This window comes from Zingiber officinale, chromosome 10A, assembly GCF_018446385.1.
Source record: "Zingiber officinale cultivar Zhangliang chromosome 10A, Zo_v1.1, whole genome shotgun sequence".
Lineage (NCBI taxonomy): Eukaryota > Viridiplantae > Streptophyta > Magnoliopsida > Zingiberales > Zingiberaceae > Zingiber > Zingiber officinale.
This window is the reverse complement of record NC_056004.1, coordinates 41,954,797-41,966,960: the sequence shown is the minus strand read 5'-3', so window position 1 is coordinate 41,966,960 and position 12,164 is coordinate 41,954,797. Positions and strand designations below refer to the sequence as shown.

The window sequence follows — 12,164 nt, the reverse complement described above, 5'->3', positions numbered from 1 at the left end:
TTCTAGATTGAGCACTGTTCATAGAGATGACTCAGCGGCAGGTAAATCAGGAGAAAGGACATGATAAGTAGTCGTCACAAAAGAGAGGGAACAAAGGTCAGAGTTCACAGGCTACCACGGAAGGATCTTCTCGGCCGCAGAAGTCAGGACGGACATCTGACGGAACATCTCGTCCTCCTCAGCATGGTTGGAAGAACGATAGAACGGGATCCAGATGTTACCAGTGTGGCTCCAAGAGCCATACCAAAGTTCATTGCCCCTTGGATCATCCCATTTGTTATTATTGCAAACAACCAGGGCATGAGAGTCGGGATTGTACGTTGAAGGCATAGTTGGAGGCTACTAAGGGTACATCACAGGGGGGACAACCATCACAGACACGACCACAGAAAGGATCACAGAAGAGTCAGGGTGCTCCACATCAGCAGCGACCACCGTCTTCTCAAGGACAGATATATCATATTCAGGGTCAGGAACCAGCGACTACACAGTATTCTGCTGCGACGTCTTCTCATCAGGCCCTTCCAGTACAACCAGATTTTCATCCACCTCAGCTTTATCCAGCATATCAGCCTCAGACTCAATATCAGCAGCTGGTTCCCGCACCTACGATGCCAGCGCAGACCACTTCAGGGATACCACAGCCGAGCTCAGAGGTGGGTCGTGTTTATGCTGTTACCCATGAGGAGGCACAGCGAGCCGAGGGATCGATTTTCCGAGGTACTATTTCAGTTTATACATTTACTACAGATTTGTTGATAGATACTGGTAGTTCCCATTCATTCATATCTCGGGTATTTCTGGGTAAAATCGGGAGATTGCCTAGTCGTCGGACACACGGGCTGACAGTATCTCTACCATCTGGTGAGGTACTAAGTATTAGTCTGGAAGTCAAAGGATGTCCTTTAGACTTCAATGGTCAGACTATTATGGTGGATCTGCAGGTATTAGAGATGGTGGAGTTTGATATTATATTAGGCATGGATTGGTTGGCCATGAACCATGCCACAGTTGATTGCGGAGCTAGAGTAGTCACTTTCCGACCTCCCGGTCTACCATCTTGGGTATTCTTTGGAACCAGAAATGATGGGATAACAGTCATATCAGCAATGCAAGCGAGGAGATTGTTGGCACAGGGTTGTCAGGGATATTTGCTGTCCATGGTTAAAGCTGATTCAGATGCATTACCACAGCTCTCGGATGTTGCTATCGTCCGAGAATTTCCAGATGTGTTCCCTGACGAACTCCCCGGTTTGCCTCCTAAAAGGCAAGTCGAGTTTACGATTGAGTTGGTTCCGGGAACCGCACCGGTATCCAAGACCCCCTATCACATGGCACCAAAGGAGTTAGAGGAGCTGTTGGACAGAGGATTTATCCATCCCAGTGTTTCTCCGTGGGGAGCACCAGTACTCTTCGTTAAGAAGAAAGACGGATCACTGAGATTATGTATTGATTACCGACAGCTGAATGCGGTCACTGTCAAGAACAAGTATCCATTGCCACGTATAGAGGATTTATTTGATCAGTTGAAAGATACCTGTGTATATTCAAAGATTGATTTGCGCTCAGGTTATCATCAACTCAGGGTTGGAGATGCAGATATTCTGAAGACAGCATTTCGCACTCGTTTTGGTCATTACGAGTTCTTGGTAATGCCATTTGGGCTTACCAATGCCCCAGCAGTGTTCATGGATCTGATGAACAGAGTATTCCTTGAGTACTTGGATCAGTTCGTTATTGTGTTTATCAATGATATTCTGATATATTCCCGATCTGAGGAGGAACACAGGCGACATCTTCGCATAGTTTTGGAGACGCTATGGCGAGAACACCTCTATGCGAAGTTTAGTAAATGCGCATTCTGGCTGCCTTCGGTGGGTTTTCTTGGACATGTCATTTCCAACAGAGGTATATCTGTTGACCCACAGAAGATTGAGGCAATCACTAGCTGGGAGCAGCCGAAGACAGTACAGGAGATACGTAGCTTTTTGGGTCTAGCTGGCTATTATCGGAGATTTGTCGAGGGTTTTTCCAGCATAGCCTTGCCTTTGACACGATTGACCCAAAAGGGAGAAAAGTTTAGCTGGACAGAATCTTGTGAGCAGAGCTTTCAGGAGCTCAAACGGAGGCTCGTTACAGCACCCGTGTTAGTACTTCCCTCTGGCATGGACGGATTTGTACTTTTCACAGATGCGTCATATCAGGGACTGGGTGCGGTTCTTATGCAGCGTGAGCGGGTGGTGTCATATGCCTCACGTCAGCTTAAAGATCATGAGAGAAATTATTCGGTCCATGATTTGGAGTTGGCAGCCATCATTTTCGCACTGAAAATATGGCGACATCATTTATATGGAATCACCTTCGAGATTTACACAGATCATAAGAGCCTCAAGTATTTGTTTACCCAGAAGGAACTGAATCTGTGTCAGAGAAGATGGATGGAATTCTTGAAAGACTATGATTGCACGATTAACTATCACTCGGGGAAAACTAACGTGGTGGCCGATGCGTTGAGCAAGAAATCCCGTGGAGTTTTGGCGTGCCACCGAGTGATGGTTACAGAGTTGATACAAAGCTTCTCTGAGTTGGGGTTGATGGAGCAAGCACAGACAGAGCGAGGCTTGCTAGTCACCATGGTTGCTCAGTCACCTATGGTGGAGTGTATCAAAGAGGCTCAGGCTACAGATCAGCATCTGCAGTTTTTACGTTGCAGAGTTACCTCAGGATAGCAGACGGAGTTTACCTGTGATGATAGTGGAATTGTGTATTTCCGCGGCAGATTATGCGTCCCTGAGTCACATCCTGTTCAGGAGGACTTATTACGGGAAGCACATCGATCTAGATTTGCGATTCATCCAGGAGGTACTCGCATGTACAGGGATCTGAAACGATCATACTGGTGGAATGGTATGAAGAAGGATATTGCGACATTTGTGGCGTAGTGTTTAGTTTGTCAGTAGATTAAGGCAGAGCATCAAAGACCAGCTGGGTTACTGCAGAAGATAGAAATACCGAAATGGAAATGGGAGCATATCACGATGGACTTTGTGGTAGGACTACCCCGGACCCGGAAGGGTCATGATGCGATTTGGGTAATCGTTGATCGGTTAACCAAATCTGCACACTTCTTACCGATTCGTCGGACGGATTCGTTGGATCGATTGGCAGAGTTATACTGCAGAGAGATCACCAGATTGCATGGTATACCTCTGAGTATTATATCAGATAGAGATCCACGATTTACCTCTCGATTTTGGCGGAGTCTCCAGCAGGCCATGGGTACGGAACTCCGTTTTAGTACTGCATTTCACCCTCAGACGGATTGGCAGTCGGAGCGGACTATCCAGACATTGGAGGATCTATTGAGATCTATTGTTATGGACTTCGGAGGTAGCTGGGAGGATCATTTGCACTTAGTGGAGTTTGCATACAATAACAGTTATCACTCAGCGATTCAGATGGCACCATTCGAGGCATTATATGGCAGAGCATGTAGATCACCTACGTTATGGGACGAGCTTGGAGAATCGTCAGTCTTGGGGCCCCACCGTATTCAGCGAGATGCAGAGTTGGTTAGCACCATCAGACGCAAAATGTCAGAAGCCCAGGACCGACAGAAAAGTTATGCAGATCGGAGACGGAGACCTTTAGAGTTTTCTGTGGACGATCATGTGTTCCTGCGAGTGTCTCCTACCAAGGGAGTGAGGAGGTTTGGATTAAAAGGGAAGTTAGCTCCTCGTTACATCGGACCCTTTCAGATACTTGAGAGGATCGGTGAGGTAGCTTATCGACTGGCGATGCCTCCTTCACTTGCCGGGGTGCATGATGTATTTCACGTATCCATGTTGAGGAAATATGTACCACACCCTACGCATATTTTGACAGATGTCTCGATCACCCTTCAGCCAGATGTAACATATGAGGAGGTTCCAGTGCGGATATTGGATCGCAAGGAACGCCAGCTGAGGAATAAGACCATCCGACTGGTCAAGGTTGGATGGGAGCATCATTTCGATGACGAGGCAACCTGGGAGCTAGAGGATGAGATCCGAGCGCGGTACCCACAGATGTTTGATGAAGGTATGTAAGTTATTTCATTTAATGATTGACTTCGCATGTCGTTGGTCGTTTATTGCATTTATGTCGTAAATTTGGGGACCAAATTCTTATTAGAGGGGGAGAATGTGAGATACGGCAAAATAGAATAACCTATAATGATTATTGGGAATTTTTAGACATTTTTCTGGATTTATTTGGAGGACTTATGACAGGGTTTAAGGGGATAAATTATTGGGCTTAAGATGTAGTGAAAATCATGATTAATGGAGGGCTACTTAAGGGTTGTGAGAACTTAATCTAACCCAAACCCTAATGCGTATAAGAAGCTACAGTGCTAGCCCTAAATCGTCGTTTTCCCTTATTTCTCTGAACCTTCTGCCTTCGTCGATTTCCTCACCCTTTCCTCCCGATCTTGCCGACGGAACCTAGCTCCGACGCACGGCCGCGTCTGATCGCCAACTCCTTGTAGCGAGACGAGCCTCCGACTTCCTCGACATCTCCGTAGAGGTCTCACCGACGGTGTCCTTCCTCAAACACGCCGCTTCACCAGGGAATCTCCGGTCAGGTGGCGAGATCTGGGTCCTGTGGAGGCGGGAGTCGAGTAGTTTGTTCTAGAGCTCATCGTGGTTGAGGACTGCGCTCCCAGCGGTGGTTTATCTACCCGAGCTCTAAGGCTGAGGTTCTCCGTCAAGATTCCTTCGTCGACTGTGAGGAATTTCGTCATTGAGGTAAGTGGAGGTGAGGATTGTTTCAATTAGGGTTTGGTAGCTAGGGGATCTACGATTGGTGGCCAGGATAGGAGATTGGAATGACTAGGAGTTGATTCTAGCAGAAACACATGGTGAGGAGCTCGGCCAAGCTTCTCCAGCAGCAATCCAACACTGGCGAACATCCCTAGCAGATAATTTCTGGCCGTGAGTCATTGGGTAAGCCATTTTCATCTTTGGATGTAGATCTACAGTTCTGGTTGTTAGGTTTCAGTTGGGGTTATGTGTTGATTAGGTGTGATTGGGTTGTTGGTAGCCCTGTGAGAGCTCAAATCTGTGAATCGGAAGCATCGGGTAGCATCGGTGTGCTAGCGTCGGCGATCTCACTTTCCGGCAGAGAGTCAACAGTGGGGAGCTCACCGTGAGGTAAAGCTTTAGATTTTTCGAATACGTATTTATGTATTGGGGACGAAATGCATGATCTGGGAATTCTAATTGACATAGTTTCGGCTGGGAATTTTTTTGATCTGAAGACATAAACTAGGGCTTTGATTTAGGTTGTGCAAATCAGTGCGGATTCATTTGGGTAATGAATGAAGCTTGGATTAAATTCACCTGTCATGTACACTAGTATAGTTATTTAGTTTCATATGTAGTTAGATAAATTTTGTACGTTGATACAGGACTTTGATCGAGGCGGGTATTGTGACGAGGTTGACGTCGGATTCAGCCTACATTTGAGGTGGGTACTTTTTACTTGTTTCTTTAGTTATTGTTCTCGGTGCATGAGTAGCTCAAATAAAGTAGAGTTTATCTTGACTCCACTCATTTTATTCTTGTGCTTGATACTTTATCCACTCAATCTTCGAGATGCTCACTTTCGTATCTATACAGTCTCCCGTTGTTATTCTTGATAACTAGCAGATACTATATGTCATGTTTACCTGTTTGACTACTGTTTATTTATGCTTAGTATGGAGCATGCGGATTCATGTAGCATTCATGTTCTTTTGTATATATGATGACTGTTGCATTATTCGCATCATGTCATGCATGCATCGCCGATGACCTTGGCTCCCTTGTGGTTGAGACGGTCATTGGCCAAAGCCGCAGCTCGGCCACTCATGGGTAGTGGTGGCTGGAGCGTGCCGCTTGTCTTATCGCGCTCCACTCGGTCACTCATGGGTAGTGGCGGCTGGAGTTGGGCCGCAGGGACCCTATTGCTATGTAGCTATATAGCTACTATGCGAACTGTCCACTCGGTCACTCGAGAGTAGTGGCGGCTGGAGTGTGGTACAGTTGTCATTGATCCGGCCTCTCGATCATACAGGGGTCGTGGTGCAGAGAGGTGGGCGGGGTGACCATCCGTGCATACGTTGGTTCTATTATACTTGTTTCTGTTGTTATATGTCTACTTATGCTATTCTGATACTACATATTTGTTATGTATGCTTGGACACTGTTTTCTTTGACAGTATACCTTACACGTGATTTGGGTGATTATGAGTAGTACTCTAGCAGTTTATTTTATCTCAGACCTTACACTGTTAGCCTAGAATATGGTTTCAGGTATGGATATATATTTTGTTTACCCAGTAGTATCTGCTATTTATCTTTCCGAGACTGTATCCTTTTGTATTCCTGTTCATTATGATACTCATGCACTGTATATTCTATTACCCGCTGAGTCTTTATACTCACCACCCACATTGGTAATTTCACCAAGTAGTCGATAGATGATACTAGTACACTGGAGATGGTTCCCGACTGCCAGTCCCACGTCGCTTCCGAGGACGATTTTATGATTTTGGTTTTCATTTTATTGTGAGTTAAACCTTCGAATTTATCATTGTAATAATTGGGCTGTGGACTTGTTATTTTGTATTTGGTTGTTTGTCGAGGAGTCAAGCCGGGCCGTCCCGCGGTGAGTTTTCGTTACTTTATACTTGATATTCTTGTTTTCCGCTGTGTTTGATTTTACAGCCGTGTGGGCTGCATATTATCTGCGTGGTTGTGATTTAATTTGCATATGTATTATCTGTTGGTGATGTATACCGGTTCCATTTGTCACTGCTACAGGGGAGGTGCTGTCCGATTTTCTTCGGACAACCTTACTCTCGGGGCGTGACAGAATCTTGTGCCACACGTCGAACAAAGTACATGTATATATAGCAATCAATGAAAATAAACAAGATAATCAGTATATACTAAATATCATAGATGACAACAATAGACTGTATAGATATGGAATCGATCATCTCAAAGATCAAGCAGGGTAAGTATCAAACTCATGAAATAAATGCAAATAAATTCAAGGTAAAAACAACCAACTATCTAAACACAACTCATGCACTAAGGCCAAAATACTAAAGAAGCAAGTCAAGAAATATCGTCTTTTATTTGTAGATCCATCTTTAAGTTTGAGATACCACATCCAGCTTGAATCCTACCAATACAAGATACGAGGAAAAACTATGAATCTATAATCAATGAATCAACCTATCAATTAATTAATTACTTCTCAATTAATCCTTAATTTGATTAACCATAGATTCATAAAACACTTCAATCCTCATTAATGATTTCCTTCAATTCAACCAATCCATTGATTAAATTAGAGTTAACCCTTCATTAACCCTAATTAATCCATCCTCTCCATTAGATTAGGTTTAATCCTCAATTACCTTAATAATACCATAAACTTACTAGATTAGGGTTAACCATACATGAATTTGCCCCCAAAATAGTAATGTAATGGTTTCATGTTGGTTTACAACAATCTCTTTACAAGAAACCTACCCTCTCAACCTCCTGGTAACAACCAACCCAATTAACCTCTACTATCCCTTCCACATTTTAAATTTCTACATGAATTAGAATCACAAATAGAAATCTTCCATTCATAGTATGTAACTTATATGTTTTAACACTTATCCTATAGATTTCCTTACCTCTACAACACGTAGCATGGCTCCCTCTTCGGTAATTATGAATAAGACCCCAGCACCACTTAACACATTAGGGATCACTGACCTATAATGGTGGTCGGGATTCAGTAGAGGATAAGGTCATCGTAGCAATGGATCTGCAACCCTACATGCTACTCGGATGTCAACAGTGGCCAATGGTCAAACCGAAGGAAGGGAAAAAGGTAAAGAAGACACATCTTACCTTCTTGTTGCCAGAAGAGTGGTGACCAATGACTCTTACTTGGTCAGTGGCATTGGTCGATCTGGCCTTAAGCAAAGAGGTGGTGTCGGCTCAGGGAGAAAGGAAGCTCATGAGAGGGAGAGCATTGCCGGCTCTCACACTATCGGTGTAGTTACGGTCCTGGCCTCATTCGAAGGAAGATGGCTGGAGATTAAGAGATGGGGTGGCGGTGAGGCAGGATCGCGAGGGGAGGTGAATCAACGGTCGGCAGCATCAGGGATCGGGAGGAAAGAAGAGGGTGGCATTGGCGGTCAGAAGAATTGGCAGATCCTTGCTCATGGCTGAAGAGTTGCCGACACCAGCTCCCACCACCACTATCGGTGACGTCAGCAATTGGGTGAGAGGGGAAAGTCGTGAGAGGATCTCGGGAGGATGAGGAGAGTTGGGAGATTAGGGAAATCAAAGCTTAGGTTTTTGATTTTATACCTAGGCTTATTTAATTTAACTTTAGGTTAATCAACTCCCATGATATATGTAGATTATATATATTTTTAAGTATTCTTTAACGCATATCTACTTATATTTCATGTATATAATCTATGTTTATTACATCATATTTTATTATTATGTCATACTTCCATTCTATTTGTTTGAAGATCTGTTCTTTATTTATTTTTGATTGACAGGATGCAAATTGAAGTGAAATCGGAGTAAAGGGCACACATTGAAGCAAATTATAAAAATCCAGTAACCTGGTTATGCCCTTTGGCACGACCGTGTGCTCTCTCCCGAAGCAAAGCAAGCTCCGACTGTGCCAAAAGGCATGGTCATGCCCCCCATTAGAGATAAAATAGGCTCCGGCTGTGCCTCCCACTAGCGGCCAACCAAGGGACGACCATGTGAAATCACATGGTCATGCCCCCTTCCATAGCATAATCAAGGGTAGGTCATGTGGTTTCACATAGCTATGCCAATTTTTCCATAACTAAATCAAGGTTAAACCTTGTCAAAAGGCATGGCCATGCCTCTCCACCTGAGTGGCTTCGCACCCTGGTTGTGACAATTGGTAGGGTTGTGCCTCTCTAGCCGTGGTGATTCACGGGTAGGCTATTCCAAAAGTCATGGTCGTGGTGGTGAAAACAAGGGGGGCATGCCCCCTTGCTATAAAAAAGATTTTTCTCCTTTTTTCACACATCTTTAGCTAGGGGCTCCGTCCCTTTCCTTGGAGAAGGGTTCCCCCTTTGGGGAACCCTAGAAGCTTTATCTATGTTGATCTGTCTTCCTCTGAAGCTAGGATTACAAGAAAGAAGACCAGTTACTCATAGATAAGCATTCCTCTATTCTCTATCTTGTATTTTGGATTGTAGAATGCTTAATTTCTTGTCTCTTGGTTGTATTTCCTATGTAATGTAGTAGATTTCTAGATGTAGGATGTAGGAAGTAGTTGTAATATAATGTGATGTATAAACTAGATATTTGGATATTTTATTGTGCAATGATATATTTTATAGACTTGTTCTTATGTGTTGTACCTTGTATGTGTTTGACAAAATATATGTGAGGTTAATACATTTAGATGTAAAGTTTTAGTTATTGTGTAGAGGAGATACTTTGGTTTATTTAACCAGGGATCCTATGACAGAGTCTATCCCTTACTTTCTAGGGTATCATCCTTGAAACAGAGGGCAATTCCCTACAAAGGAAGTTAATTAGAGTTTAAAGGATTTCTCCCAAATTAATGTTAGGAAGTGATTTGTGTAATCTAGCAATTGTATGACCGGGGGGCCTTGTGAAAGAGGGTATTCCTTTAACCAAACTTTCTAGGTTACCCATTTTAATTAATTGTATTAATCTACCATTAGAAAGTAAATCAGTTAACTCTAGAGATTGTAAGACCGGGGGGCCCTAGGGTATCCCTTTAACCGAACTTTCTATAGTTGCTTTTTTACTCAAGGGCGTTAGAACTTGGGTAAACTCTCTGGTGCGACCTGCATAGGGTTGTGCCAGACTTTAGTTAGAATTCCTACACGAGTGTAAACATGGAGTTAGGTAGATGAACAATGTATAGAGACATTAACTAGCATCATAGTAAAGTCGAAATCCTAGAATCTATCATCCTTTAATCACTTATGCTCAATTCTCTTTCTCTCTTCCATTCTCTTTCTCTTTTAAGTGTTTGTGAGCCAACCTTTTATTATCTAGATAACTCATTGTATGAAGTTAACTAGTGCTTAATCAACAATCCCTATGAAATTGATATTTTATTACTTGATGATAATCGTGCACTTGTGGATTATACACATCAAGTTTTTGGCTTCATTACTGAGGACTATTTCTGATTAACATTAGCTTATTAGTATAAGAGTTACTCTAGACTTGTTAATAGATTTTTCATTTTCTTGTTTGTTTTATTTCTGTATTTATTTTTCTTGTCATTAGTTTATAGTCTAGTTTTTCCTTTTCTTAATTTCTATATTTTCTATCTTGTTCTTAATTTTGCATTTTTTGTTTTATTTTCTTTAATATTTACATTTTTTTATCCATGAACACTAACATGTCAAGTATGCTTTTGAGAGAATTTTTTGCACCCATTTCTATAAGATTTATGACTTCATTGTGCAATATCATATCGAAGTAAAAAGTTTTCAATTAGACACAGAGTTAATTACCATAATACAAGATCACAAATTTAGAGGAGAAGTATCAAAAAACCCATATTTACACCTTGAGGAATTTTTTGAATATTGCAAGATGTAAACTGTGAAGGAGTATCAACAGATGCATTTTGGTTGATGGCATTCCTTTCAGTATTAAGGATAAAGCAAGGACTTGGTAGTTGGGAACAATTGGAGCAGCGATTTCTGAATCACTTTTTCCCTCCAAGCAGAATGGTGTACATGGGAAATTGCATCACAAATTTTTCTCAGACAGATGGAGAATCACTATTTGAAGTATGAAACAGATTCAAAGATTTATTAAGATAGTGTCCTCATCATGGTTTAAAAAGATGGCTGACAGTACATATATTCTATATGAGGATTTTTTCCCTCAAATAAATCATCATTGGATTCATCTTCTAGAGGTTTTTTAATGAATAAAAGTTTGGATGAAGCATATACATTAATTGATCAAGTGACATTGAACCTCCAAGAATGGTCAGACAAAAGTTGGATGGAATTTCCCCCAACAATTCCTGAAGAGCAAGCCAAGAATGCAACTGTCACACAAGAGTTGTTACAACTGCCCATGCACAGAGAGAAAACTTCATCAAATCACAGAGACATCAACAAATCACAGATTGAGGGGTTGAAAAGAATAGAGAAGTTCAGTACAAAATGCAAGGTTAACAAGTTGAGAAGTGGTAAGAGTCTTAAAGAACTTATGGATAAAGATCTATATAAGAATGAGGAGAAGAATAAAAGAGAACCACAAAACCTTAGTTTCAACACTCTAAAAAGTGTCCATAGGCAACAGATACCTTTCCCTCAATGGTTGATTACATTGGACAAGTAATTTGAACTCCCACCATATGCTCAAAGTAAATTTGGGGAAAAGACTAATTGATTCTCTCTAAAGCCTCCACTAAGGATTCCTTTTCCATAAAGGCTATTGGGGGCCAATGACGGTAAAATTTTGGCAAATTCAGTGGTAATAATATAGTTGAGTGCAGATTTCTTGATATCTATAAGGATGAAAACTCTTTAGATGAGGATTGTGATGATAATGTAGTGGATATCAAGTTTTTAGATCTATCCCTTGGGGTTATAGGGCATTTTTTTGAAATAAAATTTTCATATGATGAATGTGATGAGGTAGATCAATTTAAGACTGCAAGTGAAGTTGTTGATTCTCTGGTAGATGATATTAATGTTGGTATATTTTTCATTATATGTAATGATGTTCATGTTATGAAAGAAAGTGTAGGGAACTGTGTTGTGGAAGTAGTATCTCAAGAATTACCTCCTTTAATCCTACAACCACTTGATATTATGAGAGTTAAAAGAATTGAATAAGTTGTGGATATAAGTGTAGGGACTTATGCAGAGAAAGTAGAGCCCCAATAATCACCACCTTTTGTTGCACCACCACTTGAGCCAGAGCTAGAAACATCATGATCAAGAAGAAGTCATATCCATTGGTTTGGAACTTTCAGGTATCTTTCAGCAATGAAAGGTTAGTAATTATTACGATCTTTTAGAAAACTTCATAGAGATACGTACGATTGATTTTGTTAGATGTGATTCCATT

General features: G+C 41.8%; 1 protein-coding gene and 1 non-coding gene across 2 annotated transcripts; one reads left to right on the top strand and one right to left on the bottom strand.

Moving 5' to 3' along the window:
- The first annotated feature begins 3,275 nt into the window (after window positions 1-3,275).
- On the top strand, window positions 3,276-4,088 carry LOC122026626. Its single transcript, XM_042585360.1, has 2 exons — window positions 3,276-3,572; window positions 3,759-4,088. The coding sequence occupies exons 1-2, from the start codon at window positions 3,276-3,278 to the stop codon at window positions 4,086-4,088; spliced, it is 627 nt and encodes a 208-aa protein (XP_042441294.1).
- A 6,721-nt stretch (window positions 4,089-10,809) lies between these two features.
- On the bottom strand, window positions 10,810-10,917 carry LOC122028332. Its single transcript, XR_006124736.1, has one exon. It is a non-coding gene; the product is annotated as a small nucleolar RNA R71 (small nucleolar RNA).
- Between the last annotated feature and the right edge of the window lie 1,247 nt (window positions 10,918-12,164).

Coding starts and splice junctions, on each gene's coding strand:
- LOC122026626 (XM_042585360.1), top strand. CDS start 3,276: ATGGGTACGGAACTCCGTTTTAGTACTGCATTTCACCCTCAGACGGAT. Junction 3,573..3,758: donor TTCAGCGAGATGCAGAGTTG/GTTAGCACCATC, acceptor GGACCCTTTCAG/ATACTTGAGAGGATCGGTGA.